General features: G+C 40.1%; 2 protein-coding genes across 2 annotated transcripts; one reads left to right on the top strand and one right to left on the bottom strand.

Annotated features, from left to right (window-relative positions):
- Positions 1 to 6,311: 6,311 nt before the first annotated feature.
- On the bottom strand, positions 6,312 to 18,310 carry snx11 (sorting nexin 11). The gene is made up of 7 exons (XM_076298356.1): positions 17,933 to 18,310; positions 16,608 to 16,647; positions 15,662 to 15,748; positions 10,296 to 10,396; positions 10,023 to 10,121; positions 9,505 to 9,729; positions 6,312 to 9,351 (listed from the first exon to the last, which is right to left on the bottom strand). The coding sequence occupies exons 2-7, from the start codon at positions 16,629 to 16,631 to the stop codon at positions 8,184 to 8,186; spliced, it is 1,704 nt and encodes a 567-aa protein (XP_076154471.1). The 5' UTR covers positions 16,632 to 16,647; positions 17,933 to 18,310; the 3' UTR covers positions 6,312 to 8,183.
- A 940-nt stretch (positions 18,311 to 19,250) lies between these two features.
- On the top strand, positions 19,251 to 25,005 carry LOC143138300 (tubby protein homolog). The gene is made up of 12 exons (XM_076298794.1): positions 19,251 to 19,344; positions 19,727 to 19,883; positions 20,193 to 20,420; positions 20,546 to 20,671; positions 20,812 to 20,949; positions 21,086 to 21,249; positions 21,912 to 22,070; positions 22,501 to 22,613; positions 22,712 to 22,826; positions 22,969 to 23,067; positions 24,594 to 24,765; positions 24,872 to 25,005. The coding sequence occupies exons 1-12, from the start codon at positions 19,303 to 19,305 to the stop codon at positions 25,003 to 25,005; spliced, it is 1,647 nt and encodes a 548-aa protein (XP_076154909.1). The 5' UTR covers positions 19,251 to 19,302.
- Positions 25,006 to 25,436: the final 431 nt, after the last annotated feature.

Genomic DNA, 25,436 nt, shown 5'->3' on the forward strand with positions numbered 1-25,436 from the left:
TTTCACTGAAAGACAATAACAACCATCAGCTCATTTCTATAATATACTGGCAACAAGGACTGTCTTACCTTTTAATTTGCTGTTTCGTTTCTGCTTCTAAATTTCGTTTCTTGCTCTAAATTTTCACAGGAAAATGGCATCTTGGGCACAATGGTCCTTATCATCTTATTAATAGAGTTACTATACATAACATCTGGCAAATAATGGGTATATAATACAATGCATATATCGGATATGATATGTGAACTGATACAGTGAGGATTTCAATTAGATCTCTCTCTCTCTCTCTGTTTCTGTTTTTGTCTCTATCTGTGATCTTTAGGATTTGTCTGTTACCTTGGAGTTCCATACAGCAATGGCATGGGCTGTACTGACAGGCCTGGCTCCAACCTCCCCCCATGCTATCCATGTGAAGGAGGCTCTCAACAGAGCAGGTAAGTATTGGACACACAGACATTTCTTACAGGAGTAAGAACACAGGACACACTGTTACACTGACAAGCTAATAGAGAATGAAATACTGAACCTGCATGTAAATAGCAAAGACCAAACAGACCAATGTTGCGATGGATACTGAGAATCCCCTCAGCTGTGTTGTTACTGGACAAGTTCTAGAACACTGACAGAATGTGCTGTGACCCCTCTTCCCCCAGCGAGAGAGACCAGGGATGCAACCCATCCGTGCCACTGCCTCTCTATGAGAACCAGAGTATCATAGAGTAGCCACTGCACCTGTGGAGCCTGACTGAAAAGTATACCTCTGCCGCAGTCAGGATTCTTCATAGTGCAAGATACTGTCTCCCACCTCTGCACATTAGCACTAAGGTTAGCATGCAAACTAGCTAGCACCGGGCCAGCCCTTTTGCGTTACCACCTTGTACCATGTGTTACTGTATTAAATACAATGCAAGTCAGTGGAAAAGCTGTAGTCTGAGCTTTGCGGAGCTGAGACAAGCTCCTCTCAGCTGAGCCAAGGGCGGAGTATATTTACCGGCTAAGAATCTCTAATTTAATGCTGGAGCTGTCTCAGGGCAAGTCCACACGCTATCAGGTCTTGTGACGGCCAGTGAGGTCAGTGCTGAGGCTGCAAAACAAGCTCACATTCCTCTTTCTTTTTTTCTTCTCCAGGAAACCACAACTCCTATCTTTGGTTATTGAGCTTTCTGTTTTGTTTTGTTATGTTATGTTATGTTTTTGCTGTTCCCATTCTGCTCTTGTTAGGATTAGTGGCTCAAGGTCAAAAGTCACTGACAGCATTGCATACAGATGTTAGTATTACAAGCAGTCACAATCTGCTTTTAATAATGAGTGGCACTTGAATGTGACTGGATGACTCAAATGTTGCTTGATGACATTCCATGTCCCCACACAGGGAGAGGAAGCAGCCATTCCTGTTGTATGTGGCACTTGCCCACATGCACGTGCAACTGGCTTATGGGGGGTTGGCTGAGGGTGAGGGGGTGTACCATTGGGAAATGTCATAAGTCAGCATAATGTAAACTTCCATAGCTACGCAGATGATACCCAATTGTATATTTCTGTGGAGCCAACTAACCCAGATGGCCTTTGCTCCCTCACTGCATGCCTAACCTCCATTAATCAGTGGATGAGCAAAAATTTTCTGAAACTAAATGATGACAAAACAGAGGTACTTTTGGTGGGACCAAAACTAAAGTGAGATATTGTTCTTAGTAATCTGGGGAACTTGGCACACCAGGTCAAACCAAAAGTAACAAGCCTCGGTGTCATCTTAGATGCAGAGTTAAGTTTTAAGCCCCATATCAGTAAAGTTACTCAAACAGCCTATTTCCACTTGAGAAACATTGCCAAAGTGCGGCCCTTTTTAACTCAACAAGATGCAGAAAAACTAATTCACGCCTTTATCACTAGCAGGTTAGACTACTGCAATGCACTTTTCACTGGTCTTCCCAAAAAACATCTAAAGAAATTGGCACTCATACAGAACTCTGCGGCTAGACTTTTAACTAAGACTAAGAAGAGAGAACACATCACCCCTGTGTTGGCTGAACTGCACTGGCTCCCTATTTCCTATAGAATTGATTTTAAGGTTATGTTAATGACTTACAAAGCTCTGAATGGCACAGCACCTTCATATATCTCTGAGCTTTTAATATCTTATCAACCACAAAGGAAACTTAGATCATCCAATTCTAATCTTTTAATCGTACCCAAAGTGCTCCACAAACAAAGTGGAGAAGCTGCTTTTATCCATTATGCCCCCAAACTATGGAACACCCTGCCTCTGTACATCAAGCAGGCGAGTTCAGTAAATATTTTTAAAAAAAGATCTGAAAACATACCTGTACAGGAAAGCTTTTAGTTAACTCGTCTTATCCTGTAGACTACTTTTTCAGATTATTCTACATCTGCTGCTATTGGAGGGCGCAGCCAGCCAGAAGCAGATGGGCTCCCCCTATTAAGTCAGGTTCTGCTCAAGGTTTCTTCCTGGAATATGGGAGTTTTTCCTTGCCACAGTTGCCATATGGCGTGCTTGTGGGGGGTAAGAGGGTTAAGGCTGCCAGTCTTATGACATGTCATTTTCTATATTTTTGATATGTTGCTGAGTGGATCATAAACGGCCCCAGCAATGAAGAAATGTGATTGATAATGACTGACTGACTATTATTTTGTTACATGCTTCAAATGTAAAGCACTTTGAGCTGCATTCTGTGTATGAAAGGTGCTATACAAATAAAGCTTATTATTATTATTATTATTATTACGCAGCCACCCTTCGGGAGATGGACCGACTGGTGGGTGCAGTCAAGGCCACATCGGACCTCCTTGGCAAGGAAAACAGCCTCATACTGTTAACTGGTGTGTTTGTGGATAATTTATTCAGGCCATTTGTTATTTTTGTCATGCAATGTACAGCTCAATGATAGTGATCAATATAGTGGCATGTGCTGGAGGGATCTGCCTGTGCTGCTGCTCTTAGTGATAGAGGCAAAGTTGATTAACTCTTAACTAAGTGCCACAAGCAAGGCATTTTATCGTTATGACCACATACTCCATTTCCCCAGCATTTACAAATATAGACATCTATATAACATAGCCATACTCAAAGATTCTAGTGCTCTAGAGCTTTCTTTCAATTGAGACTGTGATACCGCTTGCCAGCTGGCAGTAGCTGAAACATACTGGGGCAAGGGTGGCTGGGGTCTCTATTTATTCTGTGGGCTTCACTGACGCTTCGTATGGTGTACAGGGGCGTGTCTACGGGGAGGCTGGGGGAGGCAGTGCCACCCCAGAGATAAACCCTGCTCCCCCCTGATAAATGATCTGCGACAATCAAAAATGATCTGCAGTTTGCAAGAAAATCAATGTGAATTCACATTAAATGTAATCATATTTAGGCCTACATTTTGTACTGCTCTGCATCCATCTCCACACCCATTACTCGGGGGGAATATCTCAGGAGCATTTCACTCAACACATGGCAAACCGTATATCAAAATAAACAGCAGACCTAACCAAATACGGGGATATAAAGCATCCATCTGTACAAAAAGCCATTCCCGAGTAATCCAGTTTTTAAATTGCAGCACATTTCTACTCCAACTTCGGGCTGTAATTCTAACGTCATAGCACCCAAACACAATGAGCTACTGCTTGAATATTGTGTTTTAGTTCATCATATGAAAATAAGCATCGATATGAGAGACATTCTGCTGGGAAAGACAGGTCGAAAGGTAGGGCTGATGTGCATCAGAATCAATATTGCTGTCAATCAATATGCTGTTTTGTCAAGTCCCAGACACACAATGTAATTGTGTTTCCCATGTTTTTGGGAGTGTTTTCTCATGTTCAAACATATTAGTTTTTTTACTCCATGTGGTATTGCTGAAGCCTCTATGTCTTTGTCTGCAGAGTGTCTTTCATCCAAATAGTCTTGCTGTGGGTAAAGTTGTGGGAGCTGCAGGCAGCGCGTGTGGGCCCTCACAAAGCCTTCTACCTGACAAGTCAACTCCAGTCTACTCACCTTACTCCTAACTGCTCATACAGGCTTACTGTTTAACATTTACTAAACTTATTTGAGTGACAACTTTTTTGCGATTTTTTTTCTGGTTTGATGTGATTTAATTACATTTCCTTACTGTGATGGATATTATTTTCTTTTGATTTGCATATGTTAAAGAGTATCAACATACTTGTACCTGACCAGGTGCTGCTACAGCTTGTGGTGGAGGAGCTGGTCAGGCACAGCTTCACGACCCGCCGCTCATCTTCGACCTGTCCCGTGACCCGGAAGAGCGCTCCCCTTTGGACCCGTGGAGTGAGGAGTACCAGGCCGCCCTGCAGGCTGTGGACAGGGAGAGGGAGGCGCTGCTGTGGGACATCGCTAACGATAACGTCTCCACCGCCAACTATGCCAAGAAGCAGGCAGCAGAACCCTGCTGCAACCATTCACTGCCAGTATGCAGGTGCAAGCCGCTCACACTCAGCTGAGAGGCTTAACGTGCAGGAATGCTCAAACATACATCGAAACATGCAAATGTGCACTGATATCCGTCTCGTAGACAGAGTTTGTCCCAAACCATGAACAGCTTCATGGTTAGTTATGATATAAGTAGACATATAGGAAAAGGAATAGATTTTTGTAATGTATAGTTTTGTAATGACTTAAGACACCAGATTTATCAAGTTGAGGGAGCATGTGAATGTTTTTTTCCCCAATTCATTGTTTACAGTGAAATCATATGCCAGCCCCTCTAAAGGTCTTGGTGGTGTTTTCTTTTAAATAAGCCATTATTGAATTCCCTCACAATACTTTTACATTACCTCGCCTCCTAATGTTTTTGTGTTACCTCAGAATACTTTTACATTCCCTCACAATACTTTTGTATAGAGCACCCACATTTTTTATGAGCTTTGTGTTCTCTCACACTCACTACTTCCACTTTCAGGAGGAAATGCAGAAGTACTGGAAGGAAATGTGCTTTGCTTGAGATGGTTTATTGTGAGGGAAGTGTATGATTGATGTTATCCCTGTAGGTCATTAATGGTCATTATGGTCATTAATGATTGTCTGTGAAGGGTTAAGGGTGATGAGAGGATCAGTACTGTGGTATTGTAAATCTGATATTGTGAAACTAAACAACCATCAAGTATTACTACAACTGGACTGCTGAATATTCACACCAATGCGCCCAGTATAAATATGTGACTTTTCCATAAAGACATTTTGTAAAGGAGAGCACTGCTCTCTAGCGGAACACAGGGGAGTATTCCAAGAACAAAAACTATCTGCTTACCCTTGATCTCTGGGTTGATTTACCCTCAGATGGGGAAACTCGGGATTTTGGTTCCAATACAGTTGGTATTATTATTCATTTTTTAATAACTGGCTACTATTATTAATTTGCTGTACCAGTCAATGAGATTGAAAGCAGTAGATTAATTTAGAAATCTTTCAATAGGCTATTGAATACTGTTGGAAAAAGTGGTGATATATTCGGCTACTGAACACATTTAGATTTCAGAAATGGCTGAAACTGTGATGCAGTATGTGGAAGTGATGCAGTGAGATGTTGTGGTGGAGTGTGTGCCATGGAGGAAGTGCAAAAAGTGAACAATGTTAAGTTTATCACCAGAGCAAAAATCATCAAAGCTCTTTACTGGATTGTGCGAAGCAGGTGATGAATATTGGAAGCTGGACACTAGTCACAGTTGCACCAGTACAAGTGAAAAGCCCAGCTTAGCCCATGCAACATCATCCACTCTTGCCATTACTCCTGTATCCTACCTTTGACTGCTGAATAATGAGCTACATCCAGCATTTGTATTTTGCTACTGTAGGGCCTCAGAGCAGAGATAAGAAAATAATAACCTATTCCTACAATAATTCTCGCTAGCTTCTGATGGCTTCTGATCAGGACAACAAATGCAGTAAGTATTTTTTTAGGTTCTGTGATCAACAACTTAGACACTCAACTAGTTTCAAATATAAATCTAGAGGCCAGGAAACATCCCAAGTGGCTGAGCATCACGGTTCTGTCATTGCTTTTTGTCCTTCATTGCTTTCCGTGCTTCATACTAAAGATTCTCTGTTAGCTGCTCCACCTGAGGCATGTCCATGTGAATGCTAGTTTGGAATTAGGTGTATTCAGTCTTATGCTAATGAATGTTTAATACAGTAATTTAATACTTATCTAAAAATTTAGATACGAATCTGATTTAAATTCTGCTTTTATAAAGTGGTAGATTATGTAAAATTATTCTCTCATCACATAAATCTTTAAGTAAAATGTTGCTGCAACATTTCCAAAGCTATTAACACTTGAAGGATGAACATTTTCAGTGAACTTTTTATTTATCAAGATAAAATATTTCCTTTGCCTTAAAAAATCAAACAAACCAAAGTTCCCTTGTCCAAGCCAACAACAGATTGGCTCATTTGGCCCTTACACATCCTTGTTCATTAGAAGCAGTGACACATATACAATCACAAATGACAATTAAAATATAATCTAATTTAAAAGCATTTAAAATACAGTTATAACTCTTATGAATAAACTCTTGAAAAATAAACATTAAAATAAACAATTGACAAAACAATGAATGAAATTCAAACTAAAGAAATCTGTTATAATAACATTTTGTCAAACATGTTCCTGTGTACATATCTGAGACTGAATAAAGAGGGGGAGGAATTTCACTACCAGATGCCAATGACTTAATATGGAATGTAGCAGCAAACTGAAAGACTAAATTCTCCACTAAGTAGTGTTAGCATCACAAAACCACTGTCAAATCTAAGCAGGAAAGATAGGCCCAGTCAGGTTCTGTACTCGGAGAACATGAAAGCACACATGAAACACCCACATATGGACTACTGTGGTTAAGGGAATATTTTGTCAAAAAAGTATGATAACAATTGTCTCACACTCATGATCAAAAAATGTGATGTTGAACTATGGATTCTGAGACCGAGTGCTGCCTAACAGGTTGTTAGCTGTAAAAAAATGTGCAACAAAATGACATGGCTTAGTTTCATTTTGTTCATAACATACTTTCATTAAACACTTCAGGATACACTATGACTTAATGCCAAGTGAAGAAAATGAACTATCATTTCAGCTTGTATACAGGATGACTTATTTCTTACAAGTCTTTGCACTACCACTGCAAAATCAAAATCCAAAACTGTATACCAAATATGCCAATATTTAGTACAAATTTCTTAGAGCTAGAAGTTATTGTTATGTTATCCTAACATAACTCTTCAAAAAGCTAATCATACACAGGGGATTTGCTGTGAGAAAGCCATGTCCATTTGAAGGAATTTCTAAGTGTAAAACAATGTATGTGAATTTACCCATGACTTACTATATTGGAACATTCCCACAACTATGTCCCTTGGCAGACATTATCCAAGTCTTATTTGTTTTACATAAAATTAAATAAAATACAGGCCCTCACAAGCATGATGCAATATCATCACATCCCTGGAGTAACATACCACCAATACATGAACCATGCAACGCATCTCCACTGACTTGCATTCAACATATCATTGATAGTGTCTTATTCTGAAAACTCGCAGACAGTATGGTATGAATCACATAACCCTAATTTGCATGGCTGGTACTTCCATTGTGATGTATGCTGGGAAAAAGATGAAGCTAAGATGCAACGCTTTGATCATACGCGCCTCATTTGTTCTCAGTAGTTATGCACATTACACACACATAACTACCAGGAATATCGCATATAACCTGACTCTATATAAAGACCTACATATTCCCAGCTTAATATCTCTCATTATGAGGTATGTCCAGTTCAGTGCTTGTTTCTGTAAACTGCCATGCCACTGTTCATTTCTGATGTGGAAAGGCTTCAAAGAAAAATTAAATTCACTCTCAAGAGACAGCCAGCCCGCAAGCAAAGTTATGACAGCAGTGCAGAAACAGTGTGATGGGTGCATCTCCCGAAGGGTGACATTTCACACAATACCTGTCTTAACGATCAAATGCGTATGACATTGTAAAGGGAAAAAAATTATTACATGAATGGGAGAGGCAATCAGCCTCCGAGACTCCTTGAGGAGTGACCATCCATACCATAGTGTTCTGATTAATGTGAACGCTGACTAACAACCCTTTAGAGTAGCATGACTCACAACGTGGGCTCCAGGTGGCTGATTAGACCGACATGTTCTGTTATTGAATGGCAACTCCATGGGGGTCCTCTTCACCGCCTTCAGACGCACTGAGGTCTGTGTAAGGCAGTTCAATCTGGTCGTGGCAGATTTTACCTTTAAGGTCACAGCCCTCAAGGGTCTCTTCCAAATTTACTGTGCGGTCCTCAGTGCTGTCTGACACCACGGACTCGATCACATTGGAGCTGATCATCTTTTCACAGTCTGGGGCTTCTTCTGTGGAATCTTCAATGGCACTCGTCACTGAGTTGTCACTGTTGTGCCCGTTGGACATGAGACCATTGGTGTTGTTGCTCTCCTCTTCGCAGTGGTCCAGACTTTGGAGAAGGACACTCTGCAAAACCTCGCCAGTGGTTTCCTCCTCTTCAGCCTTGTCCACACACACGCTCTCATCTAGATCGGCCTCCATTGCACTTTCCTCCCGAGGAGGGGTCTCCTGATTTTGGCTTTGATCTTCACTTTGTTCCTCCACTGGTCCATTCTTGCCGACGCTTGTTTCACTATTATCCTGCAAACTATCAGTTTCAGCAACACCTCCGTCATGATTTGACTCGGAAAGGCTCTGTGGCACAACAGATGCCTCCAAAACAGAATTGTCATTATCAGAAGCACTATTTAAACAGCTCTCTTCCTGTTGAGAGAGTTCTACATTCGTTGTGTCTTCACTGGTCACCTCCACCACCTCATTTTGTTCTTCCGAGGAACTCCCCTGATCAGTCACCTTAAGTATAGCTTCCGAGGTGACCTCTCGATATTGATCTGTAACGGTCTCCTCAACAAGTCCAACCTGGTTCAAAAGTCTCTCCACTTGGTCAACAGCTTCCAGAGCTGCATCTTCAAAACCTCCATTACTCTGCTGTGCTCCTTCAGTGGCGTTCCCTTCTGCGATAGCATCTTCCTGGTCAACAATTCTCAAGTCAACACCTTGCGGATGAACCTCCACTATGGCTTCCGTGTGAGTGTCACCCACAGGAGCTCTGTCCCCATGACTCTCCCCCTCATGGGCCTTCTCGCTCTGAGCGTCTGCTGTTAGTTCCACCACGTTCACATCATGAACATCCACAGTCACGGAATCAGACACAGCAGCAGCAGCAGCAGCACCAGCTTTCTCACTGGCTGTGAGAGTAACAGGTGCCCCACACTGGGAAGAAGGCATGTGGGGAGAGGGGCTGCAACAGAAAGAAAGCAACAGAAGTGACTTCCACTGATAATTTATACAAAAAGAGTATATTTCTGCAGACATATGAAGCTAATCTGTAGAAGCTAATAAATCAACAAAATAAGATCAGATTAGAATTGTTGTCACTGTGATAAAATTGTACCTCTCCATGGATTCATAAGGAACAGGAGTTGGGCATTGCTCCTGTGTGTCGCTGTCCTCTTCCTGGGTCCAGCCCTGATTGGACGATGCGTAGGTGAGAATGGCATCAGTGACAGTGTATGGAGTGAGGCCCTGAACACAGTCTTGGATATGGCTAACTGGCAGCTGGGTCTGAAGGAACAGGTGGAGCTGGCTGTCTGACAGGCAGACAGTCATGTGTACAACCCTTCCAGAAGAAACAATAGGTTTGTTAGTCCATGGAGTGGGTCTCAATGGCAATTTCTGAGCATTTTAATCTGTGAAATAAACAGTGTCAGGTGTCGAAAGCAATAGCTATTTACATGTCATTATTTCTTAACTACCATGGCTATCATATCGCACAAATGAAATCAATTCAAAAGATTATTAATTGCAATGACTATTGATCTCATGAGTAAGTGTGACACACCTGTCACTGTAACTAATATCACACTTATTATCTTATCACATATTATCTTATCACATGAATAAGGAACTTACTTGTCCAAGAAGCTCTGAAGGCCCTTCCTTCTCTTCTCAATGAAATCTTCATTAGTGAACGAAAAAAATAAAGACTTGCTTGGCAGTTCTGGGACAGGCCTATTAAAGCAAACAAGAACATTCAAAGTTCAGTTTTTGGCCACATTATGTATACCATTACAAAACCATAAAAAGGTGTTTTTCCCCTTCACAGACAATAATACAGTTGTTTACGATGTTAGGTTAATAGGGTTAAAATGCTTGAGAGTATTTCTGACTGTTCACAGTACTTACACCAAGCCAGCATTCTTCTGCAACTTTTTTCTCAACCACACAAACTCGCTGTAGCGCCGGCGCACACAGGAAGTCTTCGCGGTGAAGGCCTTGCTGTTGGTCTGGAGGGGCAGAGATAAGTAATCACATTCATTATCAGTGTTGGGCAAGTTACTTCAAAATCGTAATGTACTATGCATTACTTATTGTCATTTCAAAGTAATTTGTTACATTATAATATTACTGTCTCTGAATTGTAAGGCATTACACTACTATTGCATTACTTTTAAGTTACTTTCACCAAAATATCTAGAAATATGGATTTGCCATTCTAAATGCAGTTTATTACGCTCAATGCAGCTCATTGCTCTTCCAATGGAGGGAGATGTGGTATAGCATAATGACTGAGATAGGCTTAAGGCTAACAACATACAGTAAGAATGCAATAGGCGCAGTGCTCATGATGCAAAACAAGGAACAATCATAGTCAGAATTTTGTTAAAAACCGACAAAAGGTCAAAGTCTGGTAAATTGTGATATAAATACTGTAACTTTAGGCCTGCTCAATAGAGAGCCTATTGTAAATCAAAGCTTAATAAAGACATGTCAAGATGGTGGCCTACTGGCCATTTTGGTGCCCTAAGAGAGTGGCTTTGAGTGAGTGACATTTAAATGGTAACTCAAACACCTAAAGTAAAATAAAAGGCCTATTATACAGACCATTACTGTGTGTTTTTTAACATTAATTTCTTATAAATGGTGCACGGTCACTTTAAGAGCATTGATCTTTACGTTCTCATAATGCCCTTTTGCCAGCTCTTGTTTACAAGCCTTGTTTGTTGAGTTACATTGATAGCACAATATTAACAATAATATGCACAATGTTAAGTTGTTTTAAGCAGCCTTCATTGCTCTGGAAAGTATGCAATGACATGTTGCTTCACATTTCGTTTTGCAAATAAAAGTGAATTATGAGCCTGGTATCCACCTAGCTATCTGAATGGATTTTTTGTCGACTTAGCATATCGGGCTGTATTTTGGGTCACCAGCGCATGGCGTAATACTCGTTATTCACCCGCGGAAAGTTGAATTCGGTATTTTGCACGTTTATTTTTTAAGCATTGCGCCCAGGGGTGTGGCAATTAACAACCTAGGGAGGGGACTCGCGCATTGTCTAAAAATCGCTATCATACACCACCTAAATCTGGTCAGAAGTCAATGGCGAGTTGTTCATATGCTATTTTAAGAGCGCATGTCAACAGTCATATTGGCAGGTGCACGCACCATCCTTCTATCATTCATGAACGCACACCAGCGCACGTCCATGCAAAGCATTAAATTGCACGATTACAATGGGAAACATAATTAGAATAAAGATATTACAAAATACTGTACATCTCATGATGAGTAGTTATTCACCATCATTTGCAAATTGGTAATGACGGTTAAACGTGATTAGGGGAGAGGCGAGAGACACATATGGAGCACAGCTGAAGACGCACTGTCACGAGATATAAGCAACTCCTCTGCAGGATAAATGTTGTTTTATTCAGTCATTTGAGAAAAATTAGGGTAAGTGTTGCTTTTTCCAGCCTATGTTTTCGATGGTAACCCATTGTCAGTCAATAGTGAAAGTAACTGCATATAACTGTCTTGTCGTTGACTGACTCCTTGGTGAAGTTAGTTTCACTTTGCCAATGAGTTCAAATGCGTGAAGGCTATGCTAGGTTTTAGTAAAGCATGGTTTAAGAATGACTATTCCATACGGTCTCGCAAATGCGCCGTTGAATGCCAAAATACCGATGCATTTATTTGACATATCGCGCGTTGCGCCATTAAAGGGAATGACAGATGTCATTCTCATTGGTTTAAAATGATGTTACGCCCCAAACACACCCATATGACTGATTAAAAGACCTAGGAACACCTTGTTACGCCATGCGCTCCACTTTTGAGAACGAAACCCCTCCCAATGTGAACTGGACATCCTACTAAATTTGAATAGACTTTTGACGAGTGACGATGCACTTTGGAATGTCATGATAGGGCCCATCATGTGCTTCATGTAGCCTAAATGCTTGGGAAACGAATTATTGAAGACCCACCAATTCCATTCTACTAGTACTACATAGTGGAGATTGAGAGAACCCAAAAAGTATGTACCATGGTGTTAGTGCATTCTGACATTGTAAACGTTATTGATGAAGAGTGAAACGCAGTTTGCAGTAAAGCTACTATTCATTGGTTACATTTGGGTGCCCCCTCTGTCCTTTGGTGCCCTACGCAAAGTGCGTGATGCGCGTGGTGGGAGCGGTGGCACTGCCAGGCTACACAATCTTTTTCTGCATTTCTATCCCTTTATTCTCTTTAATTCAAGTTCACAGCTCAAAGCTGTCATGCACTAAAGAACATAGTTTGTGTTTTATCAAGAATAAAAAAGATTAGCGTGGCACCACTTTAGATGTTTCATTAAATGACTTGTGCTATTTCGCGAGGCATAGTGAGATCTTTTGGTTTCGCACACAAAGTGCACTAACTATTATGTTCTTCATATCCTTGTCTCTGACAAGCTAAAAATAATGAGCGTAGGCTTATGTCCATCCCGCAAATAGAGTCCGACTTTGAGTCTGCTGCAGCCACAGTCATCTTCAACCAGTATCAGGAGATACGTTCTACTATTTTGCGCGGATTTTTTCTCGTCTGTTGTTCTCGTGGTGGTGTTTGCGAATATGTATCAAAACAAAACAAGCGCTTACTTTTGGGTAAAAATGCAGTGTAACGCGCGTTACTGAAGTTTGTACCGAGTAAATATTACCCTATTTTTTTTTGGTAATGCCTTACATTACCGCGTTACCGCAAACAGCAATACATTACAGTAATTACATTACTTTTGTAACGCATTACTCCCAACACTGTTCATTATCACAAATCCAAAGCCAACCACACATGATCGAACAGGTCACCATGATGAAAACATAGCACTTGAGGGACTTGAGGCCAAAAATATGGAAAACCACCAGAAGTGGATTAGATTTTCATACTATTTTAGTCGACTCATATACTGTGATGGCCTGCAATTTCTTACAACTCAACGACAGCAAAACTGAAGTAATCATATTTGGTCCACCCTCCTCTGTCACCAGCCTCAGCAGTACTCTTGGTCCACTCTCAAACAATGTGCACTCCGTGGTTAGAAATCTTGGTGTCATGCTGGATAGCCCTCTAAATTTTAATAAACAAATCAATAGTGTGGTCCGTAGTGGCTTTTATCAACTCAGAGTCATAGCTAATCTCAAGTCCTTTTTATCACAGAACGACCTTAAAACCCTTATACATGCTTTTATTACCTCCAGACTCGATTATTGCAATATTCTATACACAGGGCTGACCCAATCCAACATTCATAAATTACAGATGGTCCAGAATGCAGCAGCCAGATTGCTTACTGGTACTAAAAAGAGAGAGCACATCACACCAATCCTGGCTCAGCTACACTGGGTTCCTGTTAAATTTAGAATTGATTTTAAGATTTTACTTTTTGTTTTTAAAGCTCATAATGGCCTAGCACCCCCCTACATTGCTGAAATCCTTTCTCCACACTCTACCTCTAGGTTGACCCTTTTGAACTCTTATCTGTTCCCCGCACACGTCTCAAAACAAAAGGTGACCGGGCCTTATCTGTTGCTGGCCCAAACTTATGGAATCCCCTTCCACCCCACATTAAGCCCTCGACTACCCTTGCCAGTTTTAAGTCTAATTTAAAAACTTACCTCTTCTCTCTTGCTTTTAACAACCTGTAATTCCACCCCTGTGTCTTGCATGTGTCCCTTTTCCACTCTGCCCAAATGGCTCACTCTTTTTTTTTTTTTATATATATATATATATATATATATATATATATATATATATATATATATATATATATATCCTGTTTACTCTATTTTACCTGTTTTACTCCATTTATTTTATGTTCTTAGTTTTATATAATATTTATTTTTAACTGTATCTATTCTACTGATCTTATTATTATTACTATTATTATTATTATTATTTTCTTTTTAATGTACTACTTCTTAATTTTTACTCGGGTAATATTGTTTTTTATTTTTTTTTTTTATACATTTCTTTAGTCAGACCTGTGTATCCCTGGGCCCCTTTTCTTTTTGTTTTAACTGCTTGCCTAACCTCTCATTGCCATGTAAAGCACTTTGGGTCAACTCCTGTTGTTTTTAAATGTGCTATATAAATTAAACTGACTTGACTTGACTTGAACGATCACATCAACAAGGACAGTGATGGTAATGAATGAGTCAAACAGCTTTAGCCACAATAATGGGGTTTCCCTTGAGGAAGAATATACGGTATTTTTTTGTGAAAAACCCCTGGCAAATGGGCAGAAATTCAGAGGTGTTTTACTCTAGGTTGAAACTACAATGATCATATTATTATGGGTCATGTGACCAGTGATTGTTAAGGGCAGCCCATCCCGAGGGCAGTGAGTCATGGCCTTAGTTCAAGAAATACCACTGATAGCCTACATTTTACCATAAAACGTCTGTTCACACAACAAAACCTATGTTGGTTCCACCATCCTACTAGCCTAGAAATCTAGACGCACCCTAGCGGCAGCAAATTACATTTGCTTCCAGGGCTAGTCTAGCAACTCTCTGTTGGCTTGTGAGCTCGAAAAATTAAACTTCTATCAGGCCAATCAAATCGTGTAAAGAGTCGTTAGGCGGGCTTAACATAATGATTGATGGCAGAGTTGCAACGGTTTGGCTTGAATTCCCTGCTACTTGAAAACAAAGAAGATGGATGTTGCTGTTGGCGAACAGTGTGACACGAGTTAAGCTTTTTTTAAGTTGACAAAAGTTTGAACTAGCCAACTAGCTCCGCTGGTGGGAAAACGCATGAGACTCATAGCGCTGTCCTATTGCGTGCAGAGGGAATTTGAAAGACAACCGATTATCCCGCCCCTCGGACTGAGGACTGCGAACGGTGAGTGCCCAGACCCTACATTTTAATGTGGGTCTGGCTCGTCAGGCTACCATCCTACTGCCCCAAGCTCAGTTTTCAGTGGAATTAGGGCTATATTTTCTTCTCATAATCAATTTGCCTGGTTCTATCAGGCTTAGGAAAACCACTCCAAAGTTTAGTATTGCACATTTTCCACAGGGGACCGTCATAAAGCAATTCATCAAAAAAACACCCACTCCACCATTCCATTCATACATCAACATGGCGTACAGAATTAGTCACACTGCAGTACTGAAGTCTCACACTACAGTACTTCACCATCAAACAACTAGGTCATAGTTCATGACCTGATGTGTGTTTTTAGTGCTAACATGGCTAACATTTATTGTAATCTCTGAGGCAACACTCACATGGAGGAATATCTTGAAGTCCACATAGGAGTTCCATGAACCCTCATTTTGAGTGCGAGGGTCTTGAACGCGGACAGCAATAAATTCCTGAAAGATAATTATGGAGATATATATAAGTGAGTATGTCAACAAACTGTAGGGCTGCAACTAATGACTATTGTCAAAGTCAATTAACCTGTTGATTATTTTCTCTCTCAAGCGATTTGTTGTTTTTGATCAATAAAATGTCAGAAAATTGTTAGAAAAGGTTAACTAGTGTTTCCCCAAAGCCCAAGATTATGTCCTCAAATGTCTTGTTTTGTCTACATGCAAGATTTTAATTTACACTGAGGAGTAAGTAAAGCAGAAGATATGAAATGTAAGAAGCTGCAGTCAGAGACTTTTGTGGTAATTTGGCAATTTAGTTGGCAATCAATTTGAAACTGAAAACACCTCAAATACACCCCTTATTACATCTGAAACTACCTGGCAAATAAACAAAGTGTTTATCTGCATCTTGACAGGTTTTAAATCTTGGCCTCTAATAACAAAACCCGATTTACAACCATTTACCATCTAGTGTAGTGCAGCGCTTTTCAGTGTGGGGATTAGGCTATAAGTGATCTAGCTCTAATCTTGAGATTTGGCAGTGTATTACTCTCACAATAGTATCATGTCATCAGAAGTCATATAATCATCTTAAACAGTCTACAAGGTAGTTGTGCTTTTACAAGAATCTTTTGTGTTCAATCAAAATTCAACAGACAGAATATAAAGTATAAGAATTATGTAGACCTGAGTTAAATTTTCATCTGTCAACATTCAACCAATACTCAACAGTTACAGACTATAACATATAAGAATTATGTAGACCTGAGTTCAGTTTCCATCTGTATAGTCTGAATACGAGGCAATAAAATATTTATATCAGGATAAAACTGAATAGGGAGAAAAGGTTGACTCTTACATCTTGGTCCTGACTTTTGATCATCCTACCAGAACAGCATCTGTGAAACAAAAAGGGGAGAAAAATTAACAGTGTCAATAAAAATTGGTTTCAGTCATACACATCACCAGAACTCATGACTCATGACCCAACACACCACAAACTTAACCGTAAACTCAAATATCAAGCTAATTGCCTCCAGCACAGTAGGATCAGCCTGATAAAAAAAAATACCTGCATGTTTGTTTTCTAACCTCACAGTAGCCTACAAATGGAATGTTCAAGCAACACAATCCAATGTGTGTCTCAATTGTCCCCCGCTGACCACCTCACACATTTCTCTAGATTTTGCAACGACCTTACATGACACAATGCCATAGAATATGCCAGTTTTTAGGACACAGAATAATGTTTGTAATGATACCAGTTACGTTTAACAGTAACATAAGTGTAATGAGCTATTCATTGTCGAAGGTGCATGGTGAGGTGAAATTCTTACTTTGGATAATTACTTTGGAATTTGCCGATAACCTTGGATGGGAGATACTTGTGTCGATCAAATTTTTAATGATCAAAAAGGGCACTAATACGCATGTGCACAGCAAAAATTTGGGCTTGCTGTGCAAGCAAGATATTTAAGGTGTCTCAACTGTACACGTCAACTGTACTCAGTCTATCAGTCTATTCTTGAATTTCCCCTGGGGATCAATAAAGTATGTATGTATGTATGTATGTATGTATGTATCTATCTATCGTCATTGTCAGGAAAACTGATGACCGCATGTTAGGAGAGCACAGCAGCTCAGCAGCTTTTCTGACCTTTGACAACAGAAACTGTTCCTTCCTCAGCCAGTGTTCCACAAACATAACCTCCTCCTACCTCCGTCCAGACAATGCAGACACGAGCATATTTAGGGCTGTTTATTCGCTGACAATGATTAAGCTTATTTCTCGTGACGGATGACGAAACATAGAACATATGGATGCCAACCTACGCTTGCCATGAAAACTCCCCATCTGTTTTTGATAGACTTTTGTGGTTTCGTAAAGAAAGAAACTATGGTGAAAGTGTAAAAACATTAACAAAAAGTAGTCTAATATCAGAATTAAACGTCAAAACCATACGAGTAAATAGGCATATCCGTCATCACAAAAATGGAACACTGTGTTCTCAAATGGTTACGTTTTTGTTACAACAACCGTTCATTGCTCAAGTGCTAGTAGATAGGGAACAAACTGGCACATATGAAGAGGGCCTCAGAGTGTCTCCTTCAGAATCAGGAGAAAAACAATGCCCAATAGCGCGGTTTGTTCAACATTTTCAATAAATGCAAGGAGATACTCACTTTCCTTTCTTTGGATATTCTGGTATATTCCTTAATTAGGTGCAAAACCTTAGAACGAGCAGTTCTTCAGAGCGTTCGGGCGAGATAGATGAAGTGACTATGACTTATTATTCTTTCGTCCTGAGGAGGAGGAGGAGGATGAGTCGACAAACTGTTTGACAAGAGCTGATGCCATGATCCATTTGCCTCGGAGTTCAAAGTAGCCTAAACAACAAACGGCCAGACAGTCGCGCCTACATGGACCAATTAAGTTTATCACGACAACGCAAATTCTTAATTGAACAGCAATTTGCAAGATTCACTCAGATATAGCATGTTAAACCAGATACCATGTAGCCTGTATAGTTTCTCTTCTTCCTCTTTTCTTTGCTTAGTCAACAGTGGCATAGACAGAACGTGTATACTGCCATCTACTGTGCCGGTTGTGTGGAACGCAAGCAGAGAAAAAAAAATGCCCTGCCCACTTACAAGTAGCCCATTTAAAGCAACACAACGTACATATTTTACCTTTAAATAGCCCAACGGCTTCCAACTCATCTTGAGGCTACTTTCAACCCAATGAATGGAGTCTGATGTCGATGTGTTGTTTAGGTTATTTGGGTAGCCCGACTCTTGGCACTAAATAGATACCCAGTAGCCTACGTCGAAAATGGAAATTCCTACATTGTGGTATTTCAAACTACTCCTGAACACACACACACACACACGCAGATAAACTTAATAAAGGTAAAGTTAACACCAGTTCACCATATAGGCCACGGTTCTGTGTTAAACACAGCCAGTCTTAATGGCATAACAATCCAGAACAAAGTGACAGGTATATAATTGGAAAAGGGGAAATAGAGGAATTGAATGGCTTCCACAAAGCGAGTAGGCTAAAGAAAAAAATCCTTGCCTTGCCTACATATTAATTCACATTCTGAACAGTAATTTCTCATGGCATGCAACATTAAGCTGGTACTACCATAGAGGGTACTACATTTAGCCTAAATATCCAGAAGGAGAGAACTTGGCAACTTGTGCATTTGATGTCACTTGGTCATTCAGCTGAGAATGAGTGCGCCCTGCATGCAGCCTTGGAGGAGAACTCGTGAGTATAAGAACATTATCTCCGCTAATCTTCTTTACCTTCTGTTGTGCGCAGGTGGAGACTATAGGGACATCAGATGAAGTGGGAGAGACGCTGAAATGTCCATTTGATTCAACAGCTTCTGCAAAGTGCGTCTGTTAGGTGTCTCTTTGGCACGGTCAGTTTCTGTGCCTCAATGCAGACAACTCCATTGATTTCCAGTCAGCTGCTCTTATTGGTTTGTTGTGGACCTCAGTTTCAATAGAAAGACATTGTGGTTTACCATTCCTTTTCCACAGGCATGGAGGACCCGGATCACCGTCAGCAAAAGCTGGATAATCAGGTAAGAGTCCTAATGACAATTTCTTGTACTGACTAAATTATACAGCTCTGTGTGAAAATAGTGCTGTTTTCTGTGTGAAAATAGGGCTTTTACTAGGCTACATGAAATCTATCATATGACAACTTGTTTACATGGGTTAACACCAGCCAATGTGTAATGACATGGATGTAATTAAATTAATATAATATCATTGTACCACAGGAAGTGCTGTCAGTCAGTCAAGTTTTATGTAGAAGTAGTGAACCTAAATCTCATATAAATGCCTAAAATTATTTTATCTGCTTGACCAGTTCAGAATTGTTATTCCCTTTTATCAGATTTCTTGAACATAATGTTTTATGTGTTAAAGTTTTATATGTTACTGCTTTATTGTTTCTCTTAGCGAAGCTTGCTGATCAAAAAACAGCAGAAAAAGAGGTCAGACATCCAGATGGTCACAGCCAATCTTGACGCTAAACCCAAGAACCGTCGACAGAAAGCTGGAAGCGATGACACGGCCCTGTTAATTGAGCCATCCCCAAGCAACACATCCTTGAATGGTCAGTACAAAAACGATCAACTGAAAGAATACAAGGGTTCCGTTTAATCTTAGATTATCCCTCATTTACAATGTTACAGGTAAGACACTGATATTGTCTACGGGTTTATAATTCAGCACAGTGCAATACGTGCTTTGGAAAGTATTGCCATAAGGTCCTAGTGGCTGTAGCATTTCACAGACAACACACTTCACAACACTAATTTCCCTCCCATTTGCATTGTCAATTTTTTTTTCTTAATTTACCCTTCCATAACATCATTGGTTGCCCCTGGCAACAGTGAAAAACAGTCTGTGTCTTGATTGCCAGACTCTCCAGCTGAGCAGCCTCTTGATGGCATGCTCGAAGAGATCAGCCTGGGAGAGCACAACATTTCCAACCAGACAAACAGGGCCGTCTATGAGGATGCCCCGCCAACCATTCCCATCATCACTAAGACCCTCGACTTGGACATCGAGAGCCAATGCATCCTGGAACCAGAGAGCCACACTGAGAAGAAGACCAAAAAGAAAGGAGTGAAAAAGGCACAGGGAAAATGTGAGGATCATTTACCATAAATGTCACACAATTCACTGGAAGAATAAATAAAATCATGTACAAAATGATTTAATAATAGCTAATTTTCCCCTATTAAATATTAAATATGTATGTGGATGATGTAGTGGAGAAAAATGATGCAGAGGATGGAGAGAAGCAGAGAGAAAAGAAAGAGAAGAAACCAGCAAAGAAGAAAGACAAGAAAAATGAAAATAAACTGAAGGCAAAGCAGAATGAGGAGGAGGAACAAAGTAGGTGAAAAATATTCCACTGACAACGTGTTTTGTGTATTGTTCTAAAACAAACCAATGCTAAGTTCCTTTGAAAACCATTGGCTGCCAATATTAAAGTAGATTAAGATGATTTCCTAATTATAATGTCTATCCTATAGCGGCGATTCAGATAGACTCAGTGACGGAGTTCCAGATAGGCAATGAAAGGATATCTGGATCAGAAGCTGAAGATGAAAAGAAAGACTGGTCCAAGAGCCCTGTCCCTCCCACTCCCAAGAAAAAACAAGTGATAAAGGGTAAGTTACCCATGGCACCTTTATTTAAACACACCATTGCATGTTTGGATTCATATTGCAGTCCACCTCTACACTAAATGTCATTGTATTCGCCAAATGACATCGCTTATATGCTTTTGTTACCATTGCCCCACAGAACATTTACAGTTGAGTGACAATGAAGAAGATGAAGCAATAGAGATTGTGAAATCCCCTAAACTGTCCAAAAAGAAGGAAAAGAGAGAGAAGATCAATCACAGCATTGCTTCTCTCAATTCCAACTACAGGGAGTCTTCTTCTGAGAATGAATCTACTGGAAGAGTAAGCCCATAAGTGAAGTGTTTCCATTTTGATGTGATCACAGGACTCTTTTTGTTTTGTTTATCCAGTTGTGTTTCTCCAACTGGGTTTAATGTGAACTAACCTGTAAATGTCCAAATAGACAGCATGTCAATTATTTTGCAATGACTCAGTTAACTGAAATGTCCTTTCATGTAAATCAGGGGTGTCAAACATAAGGCCCGGGGGCCAGAAGTTTTGGAAGAGAAAATTAGAGAAAAAAAGATATTCACATTCAGTTGTCAACAATGCATAATAAGCAATATCTCTATGATATGATCAATTGATTAAACCATGCTCAAGAAGGAAGTAGCTGAAAAAACTGACATGGAAGTAGGGTATTTTAAGAGGAAAAGAGCGCTATATGACAGCAGTACATGATACTTGTTTGCTGTGGGTATAATAAAGGAGTGTCATCAAACACCACTCTGATACCCATGCAGAAGAATGATAATGACCACGACAAGGACGGCCCCCGTGAGGTCTCAATCCAACAAGTCCGGCCCACTGCCTGATATGAGTTTGACACCCCTGTGTCATTGTAAATTCTGCATGATGGCCATAAAAAAAGATGGCTATCACAGAAATAGATATTTTGTATTGTTCTGCGTAACCTAGAATATCTCTACCCATTCCTCTGTCAGTCATCCCCACTGTCTGTGGAAGACCTGGAGCAGTTTGCCTTGCGACCTGCTCCGAGGGACATGACCATTCAGTGCAGAATCACCAGAGACAGGAGAGGTATGGAGAAGGGAATCTACCCTACCTACTACCTGCACATGGAGAAGGAGGATGGCAAAAGGGTGAGGAGAGAGGCCAGGTGTAAGGAGACATTTAATAACAAATAACAGAACATGTTATAGTACATTTTGTTCTAATCCATGGATGTCCTGACTTGTTTCGACAGAGGCCAAATTAGATTTTGTGAAAGAATATGAAGGCCAGCTCTTTGTTTGTAGTTTGACTTGGACTCTGCATTCTCTTTAATCTTTAAGTGTACCAGTACACTAGTGACTAGGCCAACAGGTGAATGTGTTTGCAAGATAATACATCAGAATTAGCCATGATCCATTAGTTTACGTTAAATCCATATACCTCTGTTTGGTAACTCCTGGATTAACCCCATCATTAACCTTTCAGAAATAGGGTGAATTGTACCAAATCAACACGCTATCTCATCATATTTTGGTAATGTGGGACTGGACATGCCTGTTCTAATCTATTGTTGTTCAGGTGTTCCTGATGGCTGGGAGGAAGAGGAAGAGAAGCAAAACATCAAACTACCTCATCTCAATTGACCCTACTGACCTGTCCAGAGACAAAGACAGCTACATTGGCAAATTAAGGCAATTACATAGTTTGACAGTCTCTGTCTAATTTTTTTGCCTGTGATTTAATTTATCTATGTACTTATTTATTTACATATATCTTAATTTTCTACTAGATCAAATGTCTTGGGCACTCGCTTTACCGTGTATGACAATGGAGTGAATCCAGAGAAAAAGCCCTTTGTTCAGGAGTGTGAAAAGCTTCGTCAGGAGCTAGTGGCAATATGTTATGTGAGTCCAAATATGATATTGAATGTATTCATTGCCCCACACACACCCACCCACACACACACACACACACACACACATGTTAAGTCATGTCTATTGATTTCCTTGCTGTTTCATATTGATGACAGTTTGTGACCCCTGATAGGAGAAGAATGTTTTGGGGTTCAAAGGCCCAAGGAAAATGACTGTGGTCATTCCAGGGATGAAAGAAAATGATGAAAGAGTCTGCATTCGGCCCAAATCTGTAAGTGTGCCTTCCACGAGTCACGGTTTTAATGACAGTGTGTGTGAATCACTTATTCAACCCCAAATCAGAAAAATTTGGGACGTTGTGTAAAATGTGAATAAAAATAGAATGTAATAATTTGCAAATCTCTTAAACTCATAGTTGCAAAAAGGACACAGACAACTTATCAAATGTTGAAAATGACAAATTTGACTATTTCATGGAAAATATATGTTAATTTTGAAATTGATACCAGCACCATGTTTCAAAAAAAGTTTGGACGGGGGTAACAAAATGCTGGAAAAGTTGTGTAATGATAAAGAAAACAAAAAGGAGGAATGTTTCACAACTAATTAGGGTAACTGGCAACACGATTGGGTATGAAGTATTTGGGGAGTTCATCATCTACAGGACATAATATTAAAACATTCATTGAATTCAGAGAAATCTTTGCAAACAAGGGAAAGAGCTGGAAGCAAATTGGATGGCCGTGGTCTTTTGAACCTCAGATGGCACTGCATCAACACCAGACCTGTTTCCAGACCTCTCATTGTATAGGATCAGGAAAACCTCTGATAACCATTGTCTATGTGCACAGTTTGATACTCAATTCAAAAACTGCAGCAACAATAATAACAGTCAAAACAGCCAAAATTGTATTGAGACATGACACAGAAAATACCACCATCTTATCTGAGCCTGAGCTTGTTTAAAATGGACTGAGGTAACATGAAAACCGATCCTGTGGTTAGACCAATCAAAATTTGCCATTCTTTTTGGACATCATGGACTAATCTGTGCTAAAGAGGTGAGGGCCTATCCAAGCATCCAACCTTCCCAACTTGTTTTGGTCCTTTTGGTCCAACATCTACAGTATGACGGTGTAGAGGTGTATTATTGCCTACAGCATGGGCATCTTGTACATCTGGTAAGGCACAATCAATTCGGAATGATGTATACAAGTTTTGAGCAACATATACTCCCATTCAGGCAATGCTTTTTTCCAGGGAAGGCCTTGAATATTTCTGGAAAACAATGCCAACATGAATTCTGCACATAATTAGTATTTCTCCATGGAGGAAGAGTCCAGGTGCTAAAATGGCCTGTCTCCAGTCCAGACCTGTCAAATTAGGTGCATCATGGAATGAAAAATATGATTCCATTTTTTCTAAATATGATTAAGAATACCTTATACTGTTAAGCAACTGAAATCCTATATCCGGGCAGGAATGGGACTCTCTCAGAACTCTAGCAAATGGTCTTCTCAGTTCCTAAACATTTACAGAATTTTGTTAAATGAAGAGGTGAAGCAGCACAGTGGTAAATTCCCTGTCCCAACTTTTTTTTAAACATGTTACTGACATGAAATTCAAAATGATCATATTTTCCATGAAATAGTCAAATAATAAATAGTCTTATACCATTGTATCAAAGCACACAATAAAACTATGAGGACATATTTTACTTTATTTCAGTTTTGCTGTTTTAGTTATTGCCGTTAAATTTGCCTTGCTGCTCTACCTCAATCCCTGACTCTTTCTCAGGAGCTGGAGACTCTGCTCACCCGCCATGAGAATAGCAACACGGAGAACCTGGTGACCCTGATCAACAAGTCCCCAAGCTGGAACGAACAATCCCAGTCTTACGTCCTCAACTTCCACGGGAGGGTTACTCAGGCATCTGTCAAAAACTTTCAGATCGTTCACCCCGATAACGGTGAGGGAGAACTCAACCTGGTGTGGTGTTCCTACAACAATCTCTCACCTACTCTTACTCAATGCTATATACACTAACATATGATTCTTAATTATTTCCTTCACAGTGGACTACATTGTCATGCAATTTGGGAGAGTGGCCGAAGATGTATTCTCAATGGACTACAGTTTCCCTATGTGTGCATTACAGGCCTTTGCCATTACTCTGTCTTCCTTTGATGGGAAGTTAGCTTGTGAGTGAATTGAGCATGTATAGGCCTAGTGATAAGAATCCACTAAATTGAAGATGGCTTTGGAGGGTGCCTCTGTGAAAATATAAAATGTTTATAGAGGGCTGGCCATTTTCAATTGTTTTCAACGCACTGCTTTCACAGAGTATTTTAAAATCTCTTGTAATCTATTTTATTTATAAAAGACTTGAACGAACTGTCAGTGAATGTTTTGGAACATTCACCCTTGTAGCCTACATCACAGGCTACATAAGCTAGGTGTCATTGTGTGTGGCCAAGCACAACTAAGCTTTTTGCTAAACTTTTCAAAGGCTACGTAGCACATAAAAATAAAAAAACAAAATCTGACAATCGTCATATCAGCATTAGCAGAACTTTGTGATATATCTGATGATGAAATATCTTTGACACTCGTGACCAAATACTGACCTGTTTCGCTCTG

The sequence above is a fragment of the Alosa pseudoharengus genome, unplaced genomic scaffold (assembly GCF_046254945.1).
Source record: "Alosa pseudoharengus isolate Yale_2024_CS ecotype anadromous, Long Island Sound unplaced genomic scaffold, YU_APseudo_1.1 YU_APseudo_1.1_scf_21, whole genome shotgun sequence".
In the NCBI taxonomy this organism is placed as follows: domain Eukaryota; kingdom Metazoa; phylum Chordata; class Actinopteri; order Clupeiformes; family Clupeidae; genus Alosa; species Alosa pseudoharengus.

Bases quoted from the DNA above. Each gene is read 5' to 3' on its own strand.
- snx11 (XM_076298356.1), bottom strand. From the start codon at position 16,631: ATGATCAAAAGTCAGGACCAAGAT. The intron at 15,749-16,607 runs GTAAGAGTCAAC...ATTATCTTTCAG, and splicing joins TCAAAAGTCAGGACCAAGAT to GAATTTATTGCTGTCCGCGT. The intron at 10,122-10,295 runs GTAAGTACTGTG...TTGCTTTAATAG, and splicing joins CAGAAGAATGCTGGCTTGGT to GCCTGTCCCAGAACTGCCAA.
- LOC143138300 (XM_076298794.1), top strand. From the start codon at position 19,303: ATGGAGGACCCGGATCACCGTCAGCAAAAGCTGGATAATCAG. The intron at 19,345-19,726 runs GTAAGAGTCCTA...TGTTTCTCTTAG, and splicing joins AGCAAAAGCTGGATAATCAG to CGAAGCTTGCTGATCAAAAA. The intron at 20,672-20,811 runs GTAGGTGAAAAA...TCTATCCTATAG, and splicing joins GAATGAGGAGGAGGAACAAA to CGGCGATTCAGATAGACTCA.